Source organism: Erythrolamprus reginae, unplaced genomic scaffold, assembly GCF_031021105.1.
Source record: "Erythrolamprus reginae isolate rEryReg1 unplaced genomic scaffold, rEryReg1.hap1 H_7, whole genome shotgun sequence".
NCBI classification, from domain to species: Eukaryota; Metazoa; Chordata; class Lepidosauria; order Squamata; family Dipsadidae; genus Erythrolamprus; species Erythrolamprus reginae.
This window is the reverse complement of record NW_027248528.1, coordinates 72562-100071: the sequence shown is the minus strand read 5'-3', so window position 1 is coordinate 100071 and position 27510 is coordinate 72562. Positions and strand designations below refer to the sequence as shown.

General features: G+C 42.1%; 1 protein-coding gene across 2 annotated transcripts; it reads right to left on the bottom strand.

The window, feature by feature from the left end:
• Positions 1-437: 437 nt before the first annotated feature.
• Positions 438-21714, bottom strand: LOC139155821 (ras-related protein Rab-35-like). Of its 2 annotated transcripts, XM_070731115.1 has the most exons (6): positions 20198-21714; positions 7226-7276; positions 4892-5015; positions 3987-4111; positions 1884-2008; positions 438-1720 (listed from the first exon to the last, which is right to left on the bottom strand). In XM_070731115.1, the coding sequence occupies exons 1-6, from the start codon at positions 20250-20252 to the stop codon at positions 1592-1594; spliced, it is 609 nt and encodes a 202-aa protein (XP_070587216.1). In that variant the 5' UTR covers positions 20253-21714; the 3' UTR covers positions 438-1591. The 2 variants fall into 2 exon arrangements, with proteins under 2 accessions (XP_070587216.1, XP_070587217.1); XM_070731116.1 differs by lacking the exon at positions 7226-7276 and having other exon boundaries at positions 20198-20347.
• Positions 21715-27510: the final 5796 nt, after the last annotated feature.

Below are 27510 nucleotides of genomic sequence, written 5' to 3'. Positions count from 1 at the left end.
AAAACTTGCAAAGAACTGATAAATAAAGGGAGACTAGTATAGATCTATTTCAAATGATTTAGCTCTTGTTATCTAGCAATACTCTTCTAGATTTCGAACTTTGGGTGCTTGCCTTGTTAGGCAAAAAGAAGCAGTATGTTCCCTCCCATATTTGAGTATACCAGGTGACCGTTGGAACTGGCTGAAAATGATGAATGCCGCCATGGTGGAATAATATATTCGAGCCACTTCTTTTATTCTTTTATAAACACTTGTTTTTAATGTCTATCGAAGTTGGAAGAATTGTAAGGGTTTTTTCCCCTTGACTTTTTGCTTTGATAAAGAGAACTGGAAACTTTTGCGTTGCCAAATGTTATTTGAGAGAAGCTGGCATTATGATGAACTCTTCCTGTTGGTACCTAGGGAGTGGGTGTAACAAGGAAATAAAAGAAGCAGAATTTGTTTTATATCTAAATGTCTTTATTGAATAGTGGTATATCCTTAACAAGTCTGATGCCATTAGCAGTGAGTTAAAATGAGATGTTTTAGTTATCTACAGAGTTGGATGAATATAAAAAAATTATTTAAGCAAATAAATTGCACAGAGGGTCCCAATGTGGAGAGGGGACAGTCTCTGTTACACCAAAGTTAGGAATCATAAGTTGGCAACTTATCAGCTGAATCAGGACATAATTTCATATTCCTATATTAAAGTTTATGCCGCCATTTCTTATTTTATTCCTCAGTTTCGGGAGGTAAACCGGAATGACTGAATGGTATCCCAATTATAGCTGCAAAGGTTAGGAAGTCCTTTTTCAAACCCACCACATGGACACAGTCAATATGTGGATTGAAGGACAGGGCTAATGAAGAGATTCAAACCCTAAGGGAAGAGCAGTGTAGCTTGGTCCTAAACCATTCCTCCATAACCAGAACAAGTCCTAGAGAGAGATGAGAAGGAAAACTCCTAATACTATGGGCAGGGAAATTCTGGCACATTTTGCTTGTTTTTCTTCCACTTCTTCCATTATTATATAAACGGAGGCACAGCTCCAGAGCATGAAAGAGCTTGCTCCAAAATAATGCCCACCTTCTCCCTCAACCTGCAGCTTTCTTACCAGAGCTTAAATTTGAATGTCAGTTGTGTTCCATCAGACTACAAATGAAGAAATAAAAGTATGCAAAGTTGTAGAGAAAGGCTTTTTTTTTTTCAGTTATGGGGAGAAGGACAATTTCCTTGGGCTCAGCTATGCCCCACATCCTCTTTATTTTATTCACTTTAATGATTTGTTTCAGTAGTCTTTTTTTTTAATGCTGCTCGGTACTTCCCACCCCCACCCCCCTCTCTGTAAGTACAACCTACAACCTCCCCAATCTATCAGCAGGCAGGGGACGCAATGTTTCGACTTGTGTTTCTATCCCCACAACTCGACTTCCCCCAGCAAAGAGAAACAGAAAATAGGAGGATTCATACTGGTTCTCCTGCCCTTCCAGCCAAGATCCAGAAGCCCCTCTGCCCAACATCATATGAGCCACGATTTTCACCCATACAATTCTCCACAGTTCATCATCTCCACTCCAGAAGGAAGAGGTATCTCTAGGGGCTGCCCCTTCAGCAGCATTTCTTGACCGAAGGTTTCTTTTTGGGCTTGTTGATTTTGACAACTTCGTTCTGCTGTTGCCTTCGTGCCAGGTTTTCCTGTTTTGTTCGGAGCACCATGCTGGTAATGGCATTGAACATCTACAGATGGAATATACAAAGGGAAGGGGACTGAATAGCCTTTCTTACCAGGTTAATCCTCCCCCCGCCCCCCGAGTCCAAAACTTCAACCATCCCCTCTTGAAGCACCGAAGACTTCAGTTTCCCTTCCCACCTTTGCCCTCCTAACCACCTCTTCCAATACCTCTTCAACGTTGAGGTTCTCCTTAGCACTGGTCTCAAAAAGCCGCACTCCCATTTGCTCACTGAACCGACGGGCATCAGCAGTCTCTACTTGCTTCCGGGACAGGTCCTCACATTTATTACCCACTGATTTGAGTGTATGGGAGAAGAGAATTAGAACAAAAAAGAAAGCAATCCAAATCCTTTAATATATGATACATTCTGCCCAAGTAGCAGATAATTCGGGAATGCTGTGTCTCCATTTTGAACCTAAGACATCTTAAGACCAATTAGAGGTTATAGTCCTCCCCCTAATCTTAAGCAGCTCAATCACCTGGCTCCTTTTAATGATTTCTGCAGTGAGTTGTGGGTGTTTTTTAATTTGTATGTGTGCAAAATAATTTCATCACAAAGACATAGTCCAGTGGCACAGCATATGTTGTTCAAATAAATGCCCCAACATTGATGTCTCCCAAGGCACAACAGATAATGTCAAAGAGTACATCTTTGGTCTTACACATTTTGTGAACTAATCACTTTAGATGGAAGGCTGATTCATTAAGAAATCTGCCTTCTCACTCATTATAGTGGATGTGGTAACCAACCATTCATACTTTGATCAAATGATCTACAAATACTGGGTTTTGGTTTGGCTCACCAGAGAACAATACAGCAAACAAAGCAAGAATTAATCCCAGCTAAAGTCTCTCATATTTTTGCAGGAGGCAAAGCCAAAGTTCCATATTTACTTGGCTTTCTAATCCACAACAGATGATTGATTACTTCTTCATCACTTGGATAAAGCCAAGTGGTTCGGTGTGATTCTAAAAAACCCTAACTTTAATTTTGTTTAGATCAATTTTCTATAAGCTATATATTCATCTTTATTACAGTTGAGTTTTGAGGGAATGGCGAGATAAAAATATAATGAATTCCTATTGCTTTTCTTCTCTAGGAATCGCAATCATTGTGTTTAGTTCTATGTCAATGTCTCAGCTGAATTTTTATTTTACCCTTTTATAAACCCGCTGGGAGATTTTCATAGTTGGCAGTGCATCAGATAAAGAAAGAATTGTCCCACAGTCAGTAAGCCACAATGCTTTTTTGTCATAAGCCATCGCTCATATCAAAGTGACAGGCATGTGACAAATGTTCAGTTGATTAGCTTCAACCAAGCATTAGCTAGCTTATCTTCAATCCCCAAACACCCACTACGATATCACCCTGCAAGTATCTCAGTATATTATTCCTCCTATCACTATAAACAATATCCAGAGCCTACACTAGCCCTAACTAACATGTTTGTTGAGGACTGTGGGAATTGTAATTCTAACATAAAGTAGCTGGAATATCCCCTGTACCAAAATGTACCAAGCCATGATAGAATACTTTCTCCAATCAAAATCTTGTTCAAATGGCCCAACTCAGCATTTCATAAGTGCACCAGTGTGCCTTCCGTCCCCTGTCCAATTGTCCCTCCTTATCTCATTTATCTTTTCTTCCTTTCAAATATGTTCACCTATACTTTTATATCTTATCTTCTATTCTTTTCTTTACTTATATTATTACATATCTTTCTCTTCAATGTGTATTATGTATTGGACAAAAAAATAAAAAAAATAAATAAATAAATAATCTGAAATGTAAGTAAGGTAGAAGCACAATAGTACCTGCCCTGTCCCTAGATGCAACCATAGCAGCTCAAATAATTTCCTCAAATCCAATGCTTCTATTGCAATAAATAAATAAAGACTCTATCAGGTTTCCCTAGCCGACCTTCAATAAGATATCTCTGGAGTTATGTTTGTTTCTAGAGCAACTAAGAAGAATTAAGCAATTATGAAACATCAATGCATCTGAATATACTTTTCTAGACTGGATATTCCTGAAATAGAAAAATATCTCGTTGCCTATGAGAAATGAACAGGGCACCATGAAGTACATACAACCCATTTCTCTTTCAAGTATGAATAAGACCTATTGAAAAAAAATTCTTGTACTATATTTCTATTACCCTGATCAGGTTCCAATGTAACGTGATAGAATCACAAAGACACACAATCTTGGCCAATAGCCACTGAACTGAAAGATGAGGGGAAGACAGGCTGGTAACAAAACCACTCACCCAAAATCTTGCACACATTGTCACAGTTTTGCCCAATTTCATGCAGCCAACGTTTGACATTAACAAAGGACTCGGCGTTTGTCACATCGTAAACAATGATGACACCATGAGTATTGCGATAATACCTGCGCCCAAAGAAAATGAAATGACATGCTTTGAACACAGAAAATTCATTAAGTCCCACTTTTTCTTCCCTTCAGCGGTAGATTTCAAAATGGTTCTGTAGCTCCACCAAGATTTAAATTTGGTGTAGTGATTAGCCCTAAGGTAGCCATAAAACCTCAGATGGGAAGACACCCTTCAATATTAAAATATCACAATATTTTAATAATAATAAAAAATTTAAATGGCTAGAATCTTGTCCAAGTATAGGTAGTCCTCAATTTCACTTCATTTAGTGACCGCTCTGAATTACAACAGAACTGAAAAAAGTGACATAACCATTATGACTGTTGCAGCTTCCTCATAGTCGCATGATATACATTCAGATGTTTGACAACTGAGTCACATTTATATGGTTGCAGTGTTCCAGGACCATGTGATTATTTTTTATGGCTTTCTGACAAGCAAAGTCATTGAAGAAACCAAATTCATTTAACAACCATGTTACTAACTTAATAACTACAGTGATTCACTTAACAACTATGGCAAATAAATGGTAAAATGGGACAAAACTCAGCTAATAAATGTCTCACTTAGCAACATAAATTCTGGACTCAACTGTAGTCGTAAGTTGACCGGGATTTATTTTATCCTGTAAAATTTTAAAACTGAAAAGATTGCTTACTGCCCTCTAGTTAATTAATACCCAGGCTCTCTCCCTGGCCTTTCACAGGCTTCTCATCAATTTATCCCCATTCTTCAGCATTCAGGCCATTTCCGTTCAGCTTGTGCCCTGCACTTACGTGGAGGTAATAGTTCTGAACCGCTCCTGTCCAGCCGTATCCCAGATTTGAAGCTTCACTCTTTCTCCATTGATCACTAGTGTTCGGATTTTGAAATCTACCCCAATTGTTGTGATATAGCTACCTAGAGAGACACAGGGAAGAAAGAAGAAAGAATTAAAGGAATCGGAAAAACGGTATAATTCATTGCACAAACTCAGAAATACTAAAGCTAAATGTTATGATGCATTATTGCAAAAAAGAAGAGTGATCCAATATTGTTGTTATTAAGGGGGGGGGGGAACGGTGGCCGGGATTGTTAAGGGTCAGAAATTTCATTGTGACACTAGGAAAACCAAAAACAGGTAGTCCTCAACTTAGAACTAGAATTGGGATCTGAACTTGTTGTTAAACAAAGTGAATGTTAAGAGTGGCAGTTGGCTTTTATCACCTTTTTTGTCATGGCGTAAAGCAGTGCTTCTCAATTATTTTCTGTTATGCCCTCCCTGGAAAGAAGTAAACACCTTGTGTTTCTCCACCACCACCACCCGGCCCCAATGGAATTTTAGTATTAATATTTATTCTTTTATTTATTATAAGCTGCAAGCAAACTATTGGTTGGGGAAGGCTGTTCTCCCCACTTACCTGAGAGTAAGTCACACTGAACTCAGTGGAGCCTGTTTTCTGTTAGGCAAGCATAGCCTGCCATGGTTAGGGCCCTCTTTTGACACGGGGCCAGGCCAGCTTAATCAAGCCGATGTTTGGAGGTCACTGGCCTGGCCCATAAGCGCCGCCTCTGCTGGGCACTCATAGCGAATGGTGTGAATGAGGCTTTAGGGTGCCGTTCGAAGCTTTTGCCCAGTTGCAGAGGATGGTCCTCCCTGTCCAGCAGCAGGTTCACCATGCCGTTCATGGCTACCGGGGTGCCCGCCAAGAACAACAAAAACCCACACAGCCACCCTGCCCCACCGGGCCGCCTCCTCTTCTGGACTCGGAGCAACGTATAACTGGGAAAACACTCCCTATATGAGGGAATCGATCGAGAGGGACCACATATGTTCCCTGGGGTCACGTGCACCCCACTATTTGAGAAGGACTGGTGTAAGGAAATCAAAATTGCCCCGAGTCTTCGGAGAGGGGCAGCATACAAATCTAAATAATAATAATAATAATAATAATAATAATAATAATAATAATAATAATAATAATATACAGTAGTCGTTAAGTGAATCGTACAATTACTGTATTTGACAAATCCATCTTCCCCCATTGACTTTACTTGTTGGAAAACAGCTGGGTGTTCATATGACCTCATGCTGTTGCAAATGTAAATGTTGCTGATGACAAGTAATTGTGATCATGTGACATTAGGATGTTGCAACAGCTGCAAGCATGAGGACCAACTGTAAACTATTGTAATTTTTTTCAGTGGAATAGTCAGTAAATTCATGGTAAGTCAAGGACCCAGTGAATAAATGAGTGGGGGGAAAGGGATATAATATTCTTAGAATTTGCAGGATTCTAATATCAGTTACAGCCGCAACTGATTTGTAACAGGAAAAATACAGCAATTTTGCTCAGAATCAATACAGCCTGCGTTTTTGGCAGATTTTTTCCCTGGTCATTTAATCAACGCTTTGGCCAACTGGCAAATTATGATCTGACTTTGCACACTGAAAACAAGCCAAATAAAATGGGAAAAAAGCAACTCAACCAAGGGAGGAGGGAGGGACAAAAGAGAAGGAATTTATTTTGAAAAGAATTTATGTTGCAATACTTTACAAAAACATAGCAGCGAGGATTCAATTACAGCATTACTAGCAGAGAAACACAAACAGCCCACAAACACATTTAATTAGAGAAGAAAGCACCATTTACATCTTTTACAAACTGAATAAAGGAACATTGTGTAAATTAAATCCCCAATCCCCAATTGGGCAATATCATTATTATGATCAATTAAAGTGCCACAAAGAGGGGAGCGAGATTCCACATTCTTTGGAAAAGACCTAAGCAAAATCTCCAAGAAACTCACATGCTCATTTGTGGAATTTTTGTTCCTCCTAATTGCCCAGTTGGACATTGTGTGTGTGGTTTTGGGGTTTTTTTGCATTTCATGGATCAGCAAAGCCATCCTTTTTTTGTTGTTGTTTTGCATCTTTGCATTAAAATATTCTTCTGTAGTGGGCCAATTACAATTGTGCAACTGTTTTTAAAGATAAGATGTTAAATCCAGGAATCTATCTTAGCCAAAGATGCTTGGCCTGGATGAAATTGAAAGCATTTTTGGTGTACGGCAAGAATAAGGATTCCCAACCCATCCAATGATCATCATCACAGGAGGCAGTTCCTTACCTGAGAAGGTGTTATCTGCAAATCGGAGCAGAAGGCTACTTTTGCCAACCCCTGGACAGGAAACAAAAGGAACAAATCACACAAACTCAAAATGAGAGTTTAATCCTCCCCTTCATTTATCAACTGCTTCTGATGTAACAGATGGCCCTCGACAAAGCTGCTGAGAAGCTTCCCGCCCAAAGCAAACAACCGTGGAGTATTTATTCAGAAAGAGCCACTCCTGTCTCAACCTATTGTGTCCTACTACAAAGAGGAGGAGGAGGGGGTAAAACTACAGGATTGCACAGTTTTGGGGGGAGGGGGGCATCGGAGGTTGCAGATTATCTGCCAGGACGTGGATGTGAACTTTCAGGCAGTGGTGAGAACACCGGATAAATAATAATAATAATAATTGGACCGGTGGAATGCTGAATAGTCACAATTTTTTTGCTTCTAAATAGGAAGCTGAAAGGTTGTGAGCAGGAAGAAAATGGAAGGCACACCTCGATACCCTGGCTTAAAGTAATCAAGCCACCTACAAGGGTGGGACCACAGATGTCACGGGATAGAAATTCTCTCTTCTGAGGTCACCTGTTGACATAACCCTGGAGATCAACTAACTTTTCCTTTCCTTCCCCATAGCTCCTTGATCAGACCCCACTCTTCCTGTGAAGAGTGGAGAACACACAACTGCATCTTCAGTCTTTACAGCTGCAGTGGGAGATAAGCCAAGACTGAGTTCCGCAGCGCAAGTTTTCTTGGCTGATCTCGGCTGTAGGCTAGGCCGTCTCTCTCTCTCTCTCTCCCTCTCCCACACATATAAACACACTGACGGAAATCTGTTTTTCTTCCCAGATTTCACAAGCCAGCTAGGCCCCTTTGTATGTCAGCTGATTTCCTTTGGCTCTGTAGGAGCCTCTTGGGTCTCCACGTCATTCAACGTGACATTCAACTGAACTGCCATTTTAGCATTGTTTTACTAAATATACCTCAGTACCCTGTTGTTATTGGTTTGTCGACAAACTAGAGTTGGCTGAGTGCACCCCACACACCAAGGCAGTGCAACCTTGGCAATTTTGTGGTCTTCAACTCCCAGAATTCTCCAGTCAGCCATGAAGTCCATAAAGTCTTTAAAAAGTTGCCAAGGTTGGCTATCCTTGTACTAATGGGGGGGGGGGGGGGAGGAGGGATTACATTAGATTAGATTTATTGGATTTATATGCCGCCCCTCTCCGCAGACTCGGGGCGGCTCACAACAATGGCAAAACAGTACAAAGAGACAAATCCAATACCCACCAATCCAATTACAATTTTAAGCTAAAAAATTCATAAAAACAACCCCAGAATATATAAAAAACAAGCACACACTCAATCAAACACCAAAACAACATGGGCAAGGGGGAGATGTTTCAGTTCCCCCATGCCTGACGGCAGAGGTGGGTTTTGAGGAGTTTGCAAAAGGCAAAGAGGGTGGGGGCAATCCTAATCTCAGGGGGGAGCTGGTTCCAGAGGGTTGGGGCCGCCACAGAGAAGGCTCTTCCCCTGGGTCCCGCCAGACGACATTGTTTAGTCGACGGGACCTGAAGAAGGCCAACTCTGTTGGACCGAACCGGTCGCTGGGATTCGTGCGGCAGAAGGCGGTACCGAAGGTATTCTGGTCCGGTGCCATGAAGGGCTTTATAGGTCATAACCAACACTTTGAATTGTGACTGGAAACTGATCGGCAACCAATGCAGACTGCGGAGTGTTGGAGTAATATGGGCATACTTAGAGAAGCCCATAATTGCTCTCGCAGCTGCATTCTGCACGATCTGAAGTTTCTGAACACTCTTCAAAGGTAGCCCCATGTAGAGAGCGTTACAGTAGTCGAGCCTCGAGGTGATGAGGGCATGAGTGACTGTGAGCAATGACTCCCGGTCCAAATAGGGCCGCAACTGGTGCACCAGGCAAACCTGGGTAAACGCTGAGGGAATCAGTTTGCCGATTGTAATTGATTGATTTCATGAAGCACGCTGAATCAAACCGAGTTTATATCAATATTATAACTTAGGCATTGTATGAATCACATATTCACTGAGCTATGTGGAGCTTGGCTATTTATTGTTCTCTTTAATTATTCTGTCTTAAGATGGCTTCGTTTTTTTCCACACAATGTGGCTAAGCATGTAATCCATTTTGTAAACTAACTCAAGATACAGATGGCACAAGTTCTAAGCTTGAGCACCGAAAATGGCCAAAGACGGAAGAGGAAAAAAACCTGGAACGGAACATGCTAGAATATGTTGAGCTACTCAAAGCGATGGAGGCCATATTTGAAATCTAATTCTCCTTCTAGCACTGAATTTAGCAGGAATGCCACCAGGAAGGAGGCCAAAATATGGCTACTGAGCTGAAAGAAAGAAATACCAAGCAGACTCGGGAGAAACCAAATGTTTGCAGAAGAACAAACTTTTAAGAAAAGGAAGGAGGTGAAGGAGCAGCTCTCCCAAATGGTCTAATGAAGATGGAGTAAGCCGAAAGGCCATGGAATGCAAAGAATTTGCTAGAGGCATTCAGAAAATAAAATAAGAAAATAGGCCAGGAAGTTTCTAGAACAAGGGCAAACTGCCTGACTGGAAAATTGACCTAAAGATTCATTCTGTAACACGTATAATTTCACTTTCAGAAAGATTCTCCAGTTAAAATGAAAAGGGATCATGACCACTGTTCTCCATCCACCCCCATCTCTGTTATCTCCCTGGCATGTTAATTTTTAAAGAGACTTGGTAGCTGGGAAACAATTATTCTCTTTGGCACTATTATGACCTAGTACCTACTAGAATAAAGAAAATGGAAGTAATTAGGTTATCTAGATCAGTGGTTCTCAACCTGGGGGCTGGGACCCCTTTGGGGTCAAACGACCAACACCCAGAGTTGGCCTTCTCTGGCTCCTGTCGACTAAACAATGTCGTTTGGCGGGTCCCAGGGGAAGAGCCTTCTCTGTGGCGGCCCCAACTCTGGAACCAGCTCTCCCTGGAGATTAAACTGCCCCCACCCTCCTTGCCTTCCGTAAACTGCTTAAAACCCACCTTTGCCGCCAGGCATGGGGGAATTGAGATATCTCCTCCAGGCCTATACAATTTATGTATGGTATATTTGTATGTATGTTTGATTAATAATGGGGTTTTTAAAAATGTTTTTAAATTATTAGATTTGTTATGAATTGTTCTATTGCTGTTGTGAGCCGCCCCGAGTCTACGGAGAGGGGTGGCATACAAATCTAATAAAATAAATAAATAAATAAATAAATTTCACAGGGGTCGCCTAAGACGATGAGAAAAGACAAATTCCCCATGGTGTTAGGAACTAAAGTGTCTATTCTGGTGCCTTGGAAAGTATTTTTACAATCTGACCAAGCAGGCGTTTACAGTGGGAGTGTCCCTCTGACCTTCCTGCCAAAGTTCTGTTGGAACTATTGGCACTAGACTTATGGTTGGGGGTTACCACAACATAAGGAACTGTATTAAGGGGTCATGAGAAAGGTTGAGAACCAATGATCCAGAGCTTCGTGGTTTATTATATCTGGTATTTCCACTATATAGAGCGCTGGTGAGACCACATTTGGAATACTGTGTTCAGTTCGGGAGACCTCACCTACAAAAAGATATTGACAAAATCGAACGGGTCCAAAGACGGGCTACAAGAAGGGTGGAAGATCTTAAGCATAAAACTTATCAGGAAAGACTTCATGAACTCAATGTGTGCAGTCTGGAGGACAGAAGGGAAAGGGGGGACATGATAGAAACATTTAAATATGTTAAAGGGTTAAATGAGATTCAGGAGAGAAGTGTTTTTAATAGGAAAGTGAACACAAGAACAAGAGGGCACAATCTGAGGTTAGTTGGGGGAAAGATCAAAAGCAACATGAGAAAATATTATTTGACTGAAAGAGTAGTAGATGCTTGGAACAAACTTCCAGCAGACGTGGTTGGTAAATCCACAGTAACTGAATTTAAACATGCCTGGGATAAACATATATCCATCCTAAGATAAAATACAGAAAATAGTATAAGGGCAGACTAGATGGACTATGAGGTCTTTTCCTGCCGTCAATCTTCTATTTTTCTATGTATTCCTGCTTCTTATTTATGAATACAATCACTGGATAGTTTTTTATGTAATATGTAGGTTTTCTTACATGTAACAAAAAAGAGGAAAGTTTTCCCCTAAAGATTTCAGCTTCAACGTTTCTCAATCTCAGCCACTTTAAGATGGGTGGACTTCAACTTTCAGATTTCCAAAGGTAGCAATATCCTATCTCAAGCAACGGTATTGCTCACTGGTGGGTTCTGGGAGTTGAAGTCCATTCCTGTGAAGCGAAAGAGAATGGAAAAGCTCTTGTAACCAGCTGGCCAACACAATGGATGAAGACATTTGTTCACAAGGTTCCTACAAATATCTGCCCGCCATGAGGGATAGAAATATTTCTGGAAATTTGTGACAGGTACTCCTCGATCACAATTAAGCCCCAAATTTCTGTTGCTAGGCAAGACAGAATTTTTCAGTGCTGTTATACCTTCACTAAAGAAATAATTGTAACTCCAGAACTACACAATTCTAAACCAAGATTTAGTGAGAGGTTTTCTTCCCCAGTATCAACAGTAGAGACCTTCAAATTTCTAGGTTCTATCATATCTCAAGACCTAAAATGGTCACCTAACATCAAAAACATCATCAAAAAAGCACAACAAAGAATGTTCTTTCTGCGCCAGCTCAGGAAGCTCAAACTGCCCAAGGAGCTGCTGATTCAGTTCTACAGAGGAATCATTGAGTCTGTCATCTGCACCTCTATAACTGTCTGGTTTGGTGCTGCAACCCAACAGGACCGACACAGACTTCAGAGGAGAATCAGAATTGCAGAAAAGACAATTGCTGCCAATCTGCCTTCCATTGAGGACCTGTATACTGCACGAGTCAAAAAGAGGGCGGGTAAAATATTTACTGACCCCTCATATCCTGGACACAAATTGTTTCAACTCCTACCCTCAAAACGTCGCTACAGAGCACTGCACACCAAGACAACTAGACATAAGAACAGTTTTTCCCCGCACGCCATCACTCTACTAAACAAATAATTCCCTCAACACTGTCAGACTTTCTACTAAATCTGCACTTCTATTCTACTAGTTTTTCTCATCATTCCTATCACCCATTTCCTCCCATGTTGACTGTATGACTGTAACTTGTTGCGTATATCCTAAGATTTTTATTAATATTGCTTCTTCATTGCTTATTTGACCCCTATGACAATCATTAAGTGTTGTACCATATGATTCTTGACAAATGTATATTTTATTTTATGTACGCTGAGAGCATATGCACCAAGACAAATTCCTTGTGTGTCCAATCACATTTGGCCAATAAAAATTCTATTCTATTCTACAAATCCTACCTCATCTAACATGGAAACAAGTTCCCATCACTGTCATCCCAGGGACAGTAACAAAAAGGCAGACTATCCAAGGCCTATCGGTTACTTGTCTCTTCTGTCTAGCCCAGGGGTAGGCAAAGCTGGCTCTTCTATGACTTGTGGATTTCAACTCCCAGAATTCCTGATCCAATCATGCTAGCTCAGGAATTCTGGGAGTTGAAGTCCACAGGACATAGAAGAGCCAACTTTGCCTACCCCTGGACTGGTCTAGCCAAACAAGATCCATAGAATCATAGAATTGGAAGGGACGTTGGAGATCTTTTGTCCAAGGCTCTGCTGAAGCAAGAGTCCGTTCCTGTACTATTGTACCATTCTAGACAAGTAGCTGTCCAATTTTTTCTTGAAAACTTCCAGCGATGGAGCACACATAAATTCATGAGGCAAGCTGTTCCACTAATTAATTGTTCTTCTTGTCAGGAAACTTCTCTTTAGTTCCTGGTTGGCTCTCTCTCTTTGATAATTCTCCATCCATTATCCTTGTCCTGCCCTTCAGATGCTTGGGAGAATAAGTGGACATCCTCTTCTCTGTGACAGCCCCTCAACTACGGGAAGAGTTTTCACGTCACCCCTAGTCCTTCTCTTCATTAGATGTGACATGCCTAGTTCCTTTAATCATTCCTTATACATTTTAGCCTCCAGGCCCTTTACCATCTTTGATGCTTTGATAATGAGCATGATTTGTGACGCTTTTTGCTGGTTTCTTCTGGTTTCTGGCAAAAATTGGATTTGGACTTATGACCAACACAATCCACTTAACAACTGCCATAAAAGTAACATGGAGCCTCAGCATATCACCATTGGGAATTACAACCAAAATTCTAGTCTCAACTGTGGTCATAAGTCAAGGACTACTCATAACCTTTCCTGCATCTGCTTTAATTTCTCTGAATCTTTAAAATGTGGGGCCCAGAAAGGAACACAACACTAAACGTGATGTATCAGTGAAGAACACACTGATTTGGGGATGATGTTTCCATTACTACATCAAAATATTTTGATAAATAGATCAGCTGAATAACAGCCAGAATTGAGTAACACCTAGCAGTGTTCCCTCTATTTTTTTTTTTGGGGGGGGGGGGGCGGAAAAGTATAGTGTCTGAGCGGCAGTCCCTTCAGGACTGGGCGGCACTCTTTCCCTCTCACTCTTTTCCTCTCGGCTTCTGGGCAGGTTTGAAAAACTCTGAGTTGATGATGATTTTTAAGTGAGCCATTGCTCACTGCTCAGCTTAGAGGGAACTATGACACCTAGTATAGTAGTAGTAGTATGGAAAACTCTACAGTTACATTTTTTATTTTGGCAGTCTTATCTCTCTAACTCATATGCAATCAAATTTTGAATTAATGGAATAACATAGTTGCAAGGGAGCATGAATATTTTCAAATCCAGCCTCCTGCTTAGGCAGGAAATTTTGTGCCATTTCAGACAAACGGTTGTCCAATCTCTTATTGAAACTGCCCAGTGATGGCACCCAAAACTTCCAGAGGCATGTTTTTCTACTGGTTAATTGTTCCATCAGGATATTCTTATTTTTAGATTGGCTCTCTTGATTAGTTTCCATTCATTGTTTCTTGTTCTGCCTTCAGGTGCTTTGGAGAATAGGTTGACCCTCTCTTCTTTGTGGCAGCTCCTTAGATATTGGAACACTGCTATCATGTCACCCCTGGTCCTTCTTTTCATTAAACTAGATGCACCCAATTTCTGCAACCATTCTTAATGTGTTTTAGCCTTTGGTCCCCTAATCGTCTTTGTTTCTCTTCTCTGCACACTTTCCAGACTCTCAACCACTGTTCCCTCTAAGGTGAGCAGCTGTGCGGCCGCTCACAGGAAATCAAACTTTAGCACAGGACTTTCAAGAGCCGCACAGTCTTGATGACTCACTTCAGCTGAGCTTTGCATAGCCATTTGTAGCCAGTTGCTTCCCGCTCTCCCTACTGCACAGCAGGAGCTCTTCAATTGTGCCACCAAATACCATACAGCATTTTAATATTGCAGATGCAGACTTGCAGTATTATAAGTGATACTGATATAAAGCATTTTTAATTATGTGGGTACATTGAATAAACATAACTTTGGGTTTCAAATAGCACGGATTTTGTTGTTGTCTTGGGTGACATCTGTGAAAAAAATTCAGGTGCTCAGGCAGGAAAACGTGCCGCTCAGACACTATACTTTTCCGCCCACACCAAAAAAAAAAGAGAGGGAACATTGCTCTCAACATCTTTTATAAATCATGGTGGCCAAAACTGAATAGTTTTCAAACAAGCTGTAGACCCACCTAAGACCCACCCAACCCACATTTAATATTCTAAAATATTTGCCCTCTTTCAGACTCTTTCAACAGCCTTCACATGCACCAGACCAATTTTCCACACTGATTGGCACAATAAGATAATTATGAAAACAATGTAAACTGATGCCAGTGACCCAATTTACATTCTTTACATAATGATTTATGTGAATTGTCACATGAATAGAAGACCCCTTGCCCCCATCTGCCAATGAATACATTTTAATAAGGTTAACCTATTTCTGCCCCCAAATACTTCTCAGTCTACAACTTAGCGGGTCCCTCTGATTTAGAGTGCCTATTTGTACTAGGCATTTAAATCCTAATATCCTCTGTAAATCAGACATGACTTGGAGCAACCTGATCCAACTCGATCCCAGGACACACCACCAAGCAACTGGGATCCTCCACTACTGAAATATGATCGCCAGAGATCAACAGGCTTTTTGCACCAGCTTTTTACCATGCCAATCTATCCATCAAACAGTTTGTCAAATTTTATCTTATCTGCAGTCAGAATCTACTTTCAACGGACGGAGAATTCATGTCCACTTCTACTGTATCCTGAAACAATTTCTTCACAAATGAAGGCAAATATATGTGCCCCAGGCAGAGGTGGTTTCTAACTTACCTCATTGCCGGTTTGGTTCCTCCCGTGCCGTGTGGCCACGCCGCATGGGCGTGCGCACATGTGCAGTGCTGAAAAATCCGAACAAATTCAAACAACAACAACAAAGCTGAAAACAAGAAGGTGACGCATGCACAGTGCCAGAAAGTTGGCTTCTGCATATGCACAGAAGAAAAAAAAACCCGGGGAAAAAAATCCCCCTCCCAATTTTTTTTAATTACCAGACGAATTGATTCCATGGTGTCATCATGATATCACCAGCGGTTTGCTACTAGTTAGGGTGAATCGGTCCAAATCGGGAGGAACCCACCTCTGGTTCCAGGATAATGTTGCAGGATCCAATCTGGGTCGGTGACTGGGCCCAAGCTTTCAATTTTGTTCTGGAGTCCATCCACAGGGAACTTCTCTCTAGCAAAATGTATGCTTTGGGTTATTCTATTTGTAGTATCTGTATGGTGCTTGGCTGTGTGTGACTTTTTAGTTGTTGATTGGGGTGCTGATGGCCGGTTATTAAATCATTGGCTGTTGTTTCCTTCTGCTCCTAAGTACCTGATAAGCTGGTGGTAAATCAGCACTCCTGCTAATTGCCACGACAGGTTTCTCAGCCTTCAATCATTTCCCTGGCTATTTTTGTCCCTGCTCAGCCACCAATCTTAGTAGCTGCAAAATTGATTGAAGTGATTGCCAGATTGGAGCAAACCCTGATTCTTGGATACACGGAAACATGCGTGAATGCAATACCAAGATTGCTGCTTCTACTAGTCTTACTTTGATCCATCTCAAAATCACCTTGATCAAGTGTAGAAAGCAAACAGAGGGAGCCATTAAAACTTTCCAAAGTCCTAAAGAGAGAAGATAAGCCACATCACTTGCAAATGGGCAAGAAGAGAAAGCCAGGAGCTGAAATCTTCATCACTCTGGCCTTTCTGGCTGGAAAGAGAAGCAAGACCACGTGAGGTAACACTATTCCCTTTTCAAGAAGAATATAATAACTAAGGAAGATAATCCAGTTCTGTCACAGGATTAGACTGCTGCAGAGACAAAGGTTCAGTTTGAAACACCTCTGTGACTGTTCAGATCAGGGGTCTCCAAACTTGACAACTTTTAAGACTTGTGAACTTCAACTCCCAGAATTTTGAATTTGAACTTGAATGCCAAGTTTGAAGACCTCTGGTTCAGAGGAAAGTGTTCTGTATGATTGTACTATAGGCAGTGCTCAAATTATAACCACAAGTGATTTCAGAATTTCTATTGTAAACAAGGCAATTGTTATGTGAGTCACGTCCACTTTTACACTTTTTTTTGCCACGGTTATTAAATTAATTGCTGCATTTCTTCAGTGAATGGTGCAGTTGTTAAGCACATCCTGCTTGCTCCATTGATTTTGGTTGTCCAACGTCAGTCAAGGGGGTTAAAATGATGATTAATTACATGACCCTGCAATGCTGCAACTGTCATAAATATATGTTGGTTGCACGGTGCCTGGATTTTGTTCACGGGGCCATATGGATTTTGTAAATGCAAGGACTTATTGTAAGTCTTTTTGTTTTCCCAGTGCTGTTGAATGGTCTCTTAACAAATAGTTGTAAGTTGAGGACTACCTGTACTAGTCATGGAAGATGAGATCAGACCCAACTGGACAGGTCCGCTCCAACCAGTCTTCTTTTCTGCTTCTTGGTTTTGTAGTGAGTCAGCGGGAAGGTAGAGTTCCCATCCCATTCTCATTCTGAAACCTTCCCAAGCAGCTGTGTGATGTCAGCAGTTTGTGGGAGACCACAACGTGTCTACAAACTGCAATACTATCTGTATGAATCATTCATCCTAAACTGAGGAATTCCGCATCCGTGCTAACATCTCCTATTTCACAGCAGGTGCACTCCAGCAAACCCCCAGTTCTCTGTATTGGCAGCTCCATCTTCAGCAGGAAGCCAAACTTTTATTTAAGCTACGGCCAAAGAATGCTAGAACTCAAAATGCAGCCTGGAAAATGGAAGACGGGACTTTTACTAGACCAGTTGAATGGAATGGTTCTTGCCCCAACATATGCTATCTGCCGCCTTCCAGATGTTTTGTATTATAAATCCATCTGGTTTGGCCAAGCTGGCTGAGGCTGTCGAGGGACAAAATCTAAGATATCTGAAGAATTGAAAAGTCCATGTAAAGAAAGTAACACTGCAATCTTGTGCAATCAGGAATCGCTAACCTGCGGCTCACAGACTGCATGCAGCCCTAAACACCTAGTAATACAGCCTAGTAATATAATACAAGATCATAAACTTTTAACATTATTTAGGTTTTATATACATTATAAAAGTTTTCTCCTGTCCAGTTGTGTTAACTCTACGGAAGTGTTCATCTCCATTTCTTAGGCGTTGTCCAAAGACGCTTCTATGGTCATTCCCTTAACATGACTATACATCAAGACACACAGAGCCCTGTGACCTTCCCACCGAAGTGGTACCTATTTATCTACTTGCCTTTACATGCTTTCGAAATTGTAGGTTGTCAGGAGCTGGGGCAAGTAACGTAAACTCACAATGCTCAGGTCTTAAACCCAGGATATAAGCTTTCTGGCTGACAAGCTCAGCATATTTAACTGCTAAGCCATCTTATTAACTGTATTATATATTTTATTTGCAATCCACAAGAATTCACTTACAGCGGCCTAGGCAAGACAAAAAGTTGGATATGCCTGCTATACATGATTAAAGGCTAATATCTTTGAGTAAATTCAGCTTACCCTGAGGTAGAGAGTTATAGGAATATAACAGGATGTGAAACACATGACCAATGTCAAAGGGCTGCTATAATCAAGTGAAAATTGAAAAGTCTATCCTCCTTAATCTTAATTTTCCACTTTGCTTCTCCACCCACATTTTTATTTTGCTATCCAGTTTTTTAATGTATTGCAATGTCACCTTTAAATGTTAATGCAGCAATAGGTTTTATTTCTACATTTGTGCTCTGCTTTGAGATAACTACACAAGAAATGACCTATATATTCAATAAATGCAGGAAATAGTATTATAAATAATTTGATGAATGATAATTATCCATTCTCAGTTTCAGATATGCTTGTACTACATCTTCCAGAATTAAAGTTAGCCTGGTTGTATAGTCCCAGCATGGCTGGAGGCCATCCACTTGGAGATGATATCCCCAAACAATAAAAATCATAAGGAGGAAACTACCAAGATTGTTCCCTCATCACTAAAGCCAAATGAAAATATTCCAGGGTTGAAAAAACTACAGCCCAAAGGATGCTGGGAATTGTACAAATTGAATTAAGTCCTAAGAAAACCAATAATATGTTGCAAAAATAAAATCCAGCCTTTAACATATTTAGTGAATCTTTCTGTAAATCAGTGGAATATATAGAGCAGTTTTTAACTGTAGTAGTCTTAAGATGTTTGGACTTCAATCCCCAGAATACTATGCAAAGAGGGGAATTCTGGGAATTGAAGTCCAGACATCTTAAAGATGACACGGTTGAGACTGCTACAAAGAATTAGAGTTCCTGAAAAGTACTGTAGGACAAGAGAACTAGAATTAAGAAATAAAAGATAAGGAGGTTGTTGGTCCAATTTCTTCTCAGGGTTGTGTAGATCTTTATTCTGGCCGGAGGGATGAACGTGAGGCAGAAAGGGTGGGGAAGAACAAAAGAACGAAGATAAAGGACAGGTAAGAAGGAGATTATATATACGGAAGGAGGGGAGCGTTCAGCCCACAATGAACTGGAGGAAGGAGGTGAAAGATTGACATAAAAAAGCCTAGGAAGGGAGAAAAATTGGAAAGAACCAGGCTAAACGTTCAGAATGAAAATGGCAAAAGAATAACAGCTTGAAGAGTGTTAGAAAATCTGAAAATTCACAAAAGACACAGCAAAACAATTGAAATAATTGTTTGGGGGAGGGGGGTGAAGTTAACAACAGGCAGTTTGGTGTAGTGGTTAAGGTGCTGTCCAAGAAATCAGAGAATATAAATTCTACCTCTGTCTTAGTCATATAACAGTTTAACTAGGTGACTTTGGTCCCATCGCTTTCTCTCGGCCTAAGTAACCTCACAGGGTTGTGAGGGGGAAAAAAGAGGAGGGAAAGAAGAACAAGTAGTCCTCAACTTACAACCATAATTGAGACCAAAATATCTTTTGCTAAATGAAACATTTGTTAAGTGAGTTTTGACCCATCTTAAGTGGTTAAGTGGTTCTGGCCACAGTGGTTAAGTCTGCAATTGTTAAATTAACATGGTTGTTAAGTGAATCTGGCTTCCCATTTGACTCTGCTTGTCAGAAGGTCACATGACCCCTGGGACTGCGTCATAAATATGAATCAGTTGCCAATCATCTGAATTTTGATCAAATGACCATAGAATTGCTGCAACGGCCGTAAGTGTGAAAAATGGTCATTAAGTCACTTTTTTTAGTGCCACTACAACTGCGAACATAATTAAACAAACTGTTGTAAGTCAAGGACCACCTGTATTGTGGACGTTCTCTGCCTCGAGTTACTTATAAAGTAATCAAGGCAGGATGAAAATCTAATTAATACAGAAGGACAGAGTTAGATAAGATTGATGAGGGATGACAATGAAAAAACAAGCATTCTTACCCGAATCTCCAATGATAAGCAATTTAAACAAGTGGTCATAATCCTTGGCAGCCATTCACGGTGCTGGGACAGCTTCCGTCACTGCTGTATCTCGCACTCGGTTCCTCCCTGGAGGGTTTTTTCCTCAACTTCCCACAGGATTGGCTTCAAAGCCCCATTGCAGCTCGCTCAGGCCAAATAGCCATCAAAGATTTGCAACAATTTCCGAGGATTTTTTCCTTTAAAAAAAATACTGTAAAAAACATGGAAATGTTTGTAACTTAACCCCAAGATGGGAAGATATATATATATATATTTTAAAATCCTTTTCCTTCCAAATGTTTCTCCTTCCCTTGGGGGTCAAATGACAGAGAAAGACAGCCCAGTTTGTGCGTTGAGAAGCAGTTTCTTCTTCTGCCAAACAACTGTAGGGACGTAGGTTTGATTGTTCTTGGCGTTTTGTCCTCCAATACCGGAATCACAGTTTGCTAAGATCTTGGCTTTGCTTGTCGTGGGAAGGGAAGCAAACAGAAAAGGCTAAACGTTTGTGAGCCAATAGGAAGGGAAGGGGGGGGCTGGTATTTCTCCAAAATTCCTGGCTTACCAAAAAAGCCGTGGAGTTTATAAAATATAGCTGAGAACAAAACAAAAAACAAGAGTGGGGGGAAAAGGGGCAGAGAGAGAAAGAAAAACCCGTTTCCTTTTCTTCTTTTTCCTTCCGTCTTTTAATCCCAGCCTTCAAAAGGGAATAAGATTCGACTCCTCTAAAAACAATAATTCTTGACTGTTAGAAAAACGCAGGACAGGAAGGAAGGAGGCGAAAATTTAGATCCCCATTCCCAAAAGGGATCCGCTTGCCTCCAGGAAATAAATGTACAGCATCGAAAGGAGCAAGCAGCATCAGAGAAGCTCCCTTGCCATGGGGTGGAGGAGAAGATGATTCGATGGGGATTTTTTTAAAGGAGAAACTAGGAGTTGGGGCCGAATCAAAAGACCCAACGGAGGTCTGAGGCAAGCAGGCTGGGAGTTTCCCCAAAAGGGTTTGGCCAAGAGGAAGAAGAAGGGTCACCGAAGTTTCCCCAACTACCTTCTCTCTCTCTTCTTTTCCCACCCACCCCCAGAAAAAAGAAGCCAAGAGAGAGATGGAGGGGAGGGGAGGAGGGAGGGAGGAAAAACGCCGCTGCAGGAATCAATGAAGGAGACGAGGAGAAGAGCCGGGCGCAAGGCGGCCTGCAGGAGACATTGCGGCGGGAGTCCAGGAGCTCAACGCTGAATCAGCTGCAAGGCTTGGGCGGGTCTCCCGCGGGTGGCGGGCGGCGGTGGAAGGCTGCTGACCTCCCTCCCTCCCTCGTACCCTGCCGGACGCGGCTCTGGGCTGGGATCGGATGACGGGCAGGTCCCCTGCAGCCCCGCGCCTGCCTGCCTGCCCACCTTCCTCGTCCCCTCCTACGGCCGAGGCTTCCCGGTTGGAACGCCACAGGAGCATTCGAACTAGGCGGAGGGAGAGCGAGAGGGCGGGGCGTTGCCTCGTAATGGGCGGCGCCTCGTTATAATGGGCGGTGCTTAGCGACGGCGGCCGAGAGCTGGGCGGGGCCACAAGGGGGAGAGAATAAAGAGGGGGCTGGGCTTGGAGGAGCCGCGGGGCACGCCCCCTTGCGGGGAGGGGGGGTAGAGAGAGAGATTGGGCCTCTGTATGTGTGCGTGTGTGTGTGTGCCTGGATTAAAGACATAGACCTTTCTTTTTTATTGGATACAATATTTTTATATACTGTATTCAGACGCGCATAATCCTAGCTCCGGCCAAGAATGAATGAATGCTTTTATTTTTAGCCGTTTTAATTGTTTTTATATTGTTTTTATTTTTATTAATATTGATTGTTTCCTCGTTGTTTATTTGAGCCCTACGGCAATCATTAAATGTTGGACCTCATGATTTTTGACAAATATTTGACTGTATTTTCTTTTATGTACACTGAGAGCATCTGAACCAAAGACAAATTCCTTGTGTGTCCAATCACACTTGGCCAATAAAGAATTCTGTTCTATTCTATTCCATTCTAAGGTTCTACACCACTCAAGAGTCCGGAATGAGTGGGGCGGTTTATAGATCAAATCAAACCAATCCATCAATCAATAATCCAGCCAGACCAGCGTTAAAACGCCTGCATGCTGTAAACCGGGACCTAACCAGCCGCTCGTAGACCAAGGGGACTACAATGACTACCATCCCCGGTCTACAGGAAAATGGGAACCGCGCGTATCCAGAGGCTGGAAACAGCTTAAAGGATGGCAGCAGCCGGGGTGGGGAAAGGGGCGGGGGGGCTGCCTGCCACAAGGTTGGGTCCCAGGGGGCGTAAAACCAGGATTTATGCCGCTCCTCCCAGCGAGGATGCGGAGAAGGGCAGCTTGGAGGAGATCGGTGGGTTTCCCAACAGGTTCCATAAGCGGGGTGAAAAATAAAAGAGCGACGATCTGGAGAAACGGGGCAAAGGGAGAGGGGGGGAATTAAAAAGTCGTTTGGAGGGAAAGGGATGAGACCCAGAGGAAGGTGGCACGCATTAATTAAGCGCGCGCGCGCGCGCGCGCGTGTGTGTGTGTGTTACCTTACAGGGTGTGTCTTATTTGGCTGCATCTAAACAGGAGCCTCCAGACCAGGTTTCGCCTTTTCACAGCTGTGCAGGGCGCAGCAGCTTCCTTTGTAGCCGCTCAGCCTAGACACTGTGGGTCACATTTCCAAGTGGGGGTGTGGGTAGGGGTGGGGTGTCTGGATTTGGAGCAGCCCTTGGCAGAAAAGATTGCTCCCGGGTGCGAATTGCACCTTGGCTGTTCTCCAAGCAGTTGGGTGGAATTGGATCTGAATGGATGGGTGACCACAAGGAAATCCCAAGGCTAGACTGTAAAGGGGAAGGAAAAAACTTGGCACAAGTCAGCAGCAGATTGCTTGTCTCTCTTTACTGCTGGGAAAGCAGGGTAGGTGCATCCCCAAATTACCAGAAATAAAGCAGATTCTTTTAACTTTTGGCAGAAGAAGCCACTGGAAGGATTCCTAGCTCAGAATCTCCCCCCACCCTTCTCTTGCCTAGGGACTGAGGCATCCTGCCACCTGTCCAAATAATCCATATCAATGTTTTTCAATCTCAGCAGCTTCAACATGTATGGACTTCAACTCCCAGAATTCCCGAGCCAATCATGCTAGCTCAGGAATTCTGGGAGTTGAAGTTCACATGTTATAGAAGAGCTAACTTTGCCTACCACTGGTATAGGACAGGGATTGATTGATTGATTGATTGATTGATTGATTGATTGATTTTGTCCAATACACAAGGAGAGTTTTAGTGGGTATATACATATATATACACACATAGTAAAATACATGATGAAGGTTATAGAGGAGATACTCATAGTAAAATATATCTAAGAAATAATAGAAAAGAAGATATAGTAATAGAACATATCAATGAAAGAATAGAAGAAGAGATATAGGAATAGAAGAAAGGTATAGGAGATATAGGAGAGCAATAGGACAGGGGACGGAAGGCACTCTAGTGCACTTGTACTCGCCCCTTACTGACCTCTTAGGAATCTGGATAGGTCAACCATGGATAATCCAAGGGTAAAGTGTTAGGGGTTTGGGGATGACACTATGGAGTCCGGTAATGAGTTCCACGCTTCGACAACTCGGTTACTGAAGTCATATTTTTTACAGTCAAGGATGGCGAACATTTTTTTCCTCTGGTGCCGAATATCACGTATGTGTGAGTGCCCACCCCCATAATTCAATGCGTGCAGAGGGCAAAAACAGCTTTCCCACCTCCTAGAGGCCCTCTGGAGGCCGGAAATGGCCTGTTTCTCAACTTCTGGTGGGCCCAGTAGACTTGTGTTTCACCCTCCTCAGGCTCCAAAGGCTTCCCTGGAGCCGGGGAAAGGTAAAAACACCCTCCCTCATCCCTTCCGGAGGCTTTCTGGAAGCCAAAAACGCCTTCCCATAGCCTCTGTGCAAGCCAAAACTCAGCTGCCTGGCACACACATGCATGCATGCTGCAGCTGAGTTAGGGCAATGGTTCATGTGCCAGCGGATATGGCTCTGCGTGCCACCTGTGCCCCCCGCGCCATAGGTTCGCCATCACTGGCATAGGAAATTCTGGGAGTTGAAGTCTGCACATCTTAAAGCTGCAGTGATCGAGAAGTCCTGAACTAAATGCAGCTTCCTGGTTTGAGAGAGAAGTGACGGGGTGGGGCATGGATTTTTTGCCTGTGGCTGTTTGCTTTGACCATCTGCCTGACCCATCCGTTCTGCATTCCGCTCCAGAGGGTTGGGATGCCAATTGCAGCCGCCCCCTCGGTTCTGCAAGAGACACACATTTGTTCTCTGCTTAGGCCCACCACGTGAAAAAGAAAATGCCACCCAGATGGATGCAGCTGGCCCAGGAAGAGGAAGGTGCCCGCAGCCCAGCAATTGTGGCACAGGCTGCCATTTTCTCACTTAGAATCACAACATTTACTACTGTGAAAGCAAAGGGCAGATTCAGTGTTGGTGAGTTTGTGTTCAAGTTCTATTAAAAATATTTTTTTTAAAAATGGTCAGATCATCTTGGTTTAAACCCTTGCCGATGGTAGACAGTATAATACCTAAGTCCTTAAGAATACTTGGTTGTTTTCCTTAATCAGTGTTGATTTTCTTATTAATATTGATTGTATTCTGATTGCTTATTTGTGCCCTATGACAATCATTGTGTGGTACTTCATGATTCTTGACAAATGTATCTTTTTCTTTTATGTACACTGAGAGCATATGCAACAAAGACAAATTCCTTGGGTGTCCAATTACACTTGGCCAATAAAGAATTCTATTCTATTCTATTCTATTCTATTCTATTCTAGTCTAGTCTAGTCTAGTCTAGTCTAGTCTAGTCTAGTCCACTCCAGTCCAGTCCAGTCCAGTCCAGTCCAGTCTAGTTTAGTTTAGTTTAATCTCATTTTCTCCCTAGATCCATATTGGCATTATTTTGTTCCCAATCTACATTTTAAACACTAGGATTCTTGGCAAAAAGTGGTTTTCTTGCTAACCAACAACAGCAAAGACACAGAATTACTACAAATATAGATAGTTCTCCACTTATAACCTCAACTGAGCCCCAAATGTTCACTGCTAAGCAAGACAGTTGTTCAGTGTGTTTTCTCCCATTTTACTCAATTCAATTCAATTTATTAGATTTGTATGCCGCACCTCTCTGAAGACTCGGGGCGGCTCACAACAGTAATAAAAACAGTATAACAATGGAACAAATCTAATAATAAAATTACATTAAAACCCCCCATCAATTTAAAAACCATACAACACATACATACCAAACATAAAATATAAGAAAGCCTGGGGGAGATGTCTTAATTCCCCCATGCCTGGCGATATAGGTGGGTCTTGAGTAACTTGCCATTCTAATCTCCGGGGGAAGTTGATTCCAGTGGGCCGGGGCCGCCACAGAGAAGGCTCTTCCCCTGGGGCCTGCCAAACGACATTGTTTGGTTGACGGGACCCGGAGAAGGCCAACTCTGTGGGTCCTTATCGGCCACTGGGATTCGTGCGGTAGAAGGCGGTTCCGGAGGTATTCTGGTCCAATGCCATGAAGGGCTTTAAAGGTCATTACCATTTTATGATCTTTTGTTGCCATAGTTTTGAAATGAATCACTGCAGTTGCTAGTAGTGTGGTTGTTAAATGAATGTGGCTTTGCCATTGTCTTTGCTTGTCAGGAGGTTAGGGTTAGGGTGCCTGGCCTCATCTCACCTCCAAGAGATACAATTTCCTTATCTATTTACTATTACTGAAGAACCAAAATATACTATTTAATTCTATGTATATATGCCACCTGTGTACATACATATTACATACAAGCATACAAAAATATACATTATCTACTATATCAGGAATAAGCAAAAACGGCTCTTCTATGACTTGTGGACTTCAATTCCCAAAATTCTTGCACCAGTCATGGTAGCTCAGGAATTCTGGGAATTGAAGTCCACATGTCATAGAAGAGCCAACTTTGCCTACCCCTGTACTATATAAACCTCATGTGTGTGTACACACACGCACAGCTCTTCTAAAATTATACACATTCAACCTCATTTACTGCAATAGGAAAAAGATACCCAGAGCCACATTGGATTCATAAGGGCCATACCAGCACTAAATTGTCTCCAGTTCCCCACCCAGGTTAAGGTTCATCTCACATCCCCACACCCACAAGTGCAATCTCATGGACCAATCCGGTGCAGGAATTCACTGACTTCCTCATTTGTTCAGTTGACCTTGGACTCTGAGTAAAGGAATTTGTTGTGGTTATTAGCTTCTCTCTCTCTCTCTCTCTCTCTCTCTCTCTCTCTCACCCCTCCCCAAAAATTAAGACGAAGGGTGCTCCACAAGATTATTGACATGGAGGAGCCACTGTCAATTTCCATTTTTCATGGCTTTCCCTCAAGAACTGTGAGGAAAATTTTCTTTCTTAGATTTGGGCCGGTCTGATCTGTGACTGTCTTAAGGTGATAGGCATCTTTATAAGCAGTGAAACAGTTTTTAAGAAGACTGAAGCAGTCGGTTCTTTAAATTCTTTATTTGGTTCAGCAGGAGAAATCTCTTTTTGGAAAGTGACTTCAGCTCAGAACGCGACTGACTGAAACAGTGTCAGAGCGCTCCTTATATACTTTCACTTTCCCGCCTAAACTCAACTGTCATTGTTTCAACGAATCAGAACGCTCAATCCACATTCAACTTATTTACATGGCTTCAATGCATATTTAACAGTTTTCATCTCTTCTCTGTTGTATATTTCTGGGTCGATATTCAGGTGTAGGTCTGGATGAATTATTTTCTGCTGGCCTATTGGTTCTGCAGACTCTTGCGAGATGGCTCCTCCTTCAACATCTCCTACAATGTTGATTTTTAAATCTACAGTCAGAACTAAAATGTTGTCCCCCACAACCTGTACAAGGTGCCTGAGTCTTTTTCCCATCAGAACCTCAACCTTTCCTTTGGGTTGTTTTGAGGAGACTCACATCTTTTATTTATTTATTTGTCAAAATGTGTACAGGATAACAGGTATAAACATAAACAAAAGCAAAGTAGGTAGAGATAAATATGGACAATAGGAAAGTAGAACAGGGAGGGTAGGCCCGATGGTGCGCTTATGCACACCCCTTACAGACCTCATAGGAATTGGGTGAGGTCGACTGTAGACAGTCTAAGGTTAAAGTTTTCGGGGTTTGGGGAAGAAACCACAGAGTCAGGTAGTGCATTCCAGGTATTGAATACTCTGTTGCTGAAGTCATATTTTCTGCA

Excerpts from the sequence above, each read along its gene's own strand:
- LOC139155821 (XM_070731115.1), bottom strand. The coding sequence starts at position 20,252 with ATGGCTGCCAAGGATTATGACCACTTGTTTAAATTGCTTATCATTGGA. Across the intron at positions 4,112-4,891 it reads TTCAGAACTATTACCTCCAC|GTATTATCGCAATACTCATG; the intron begins GTAAGTGCAGGG and ends CTTTGGGCGCAG. Across the intron at positions 2,009-3,986 it reads CAATGTGTGCAAGATTTTGG|TGGGTAATAAATGTGAGGAC; the intron begins GTGAGTGGTTTT and ends CACTCAAATCAG.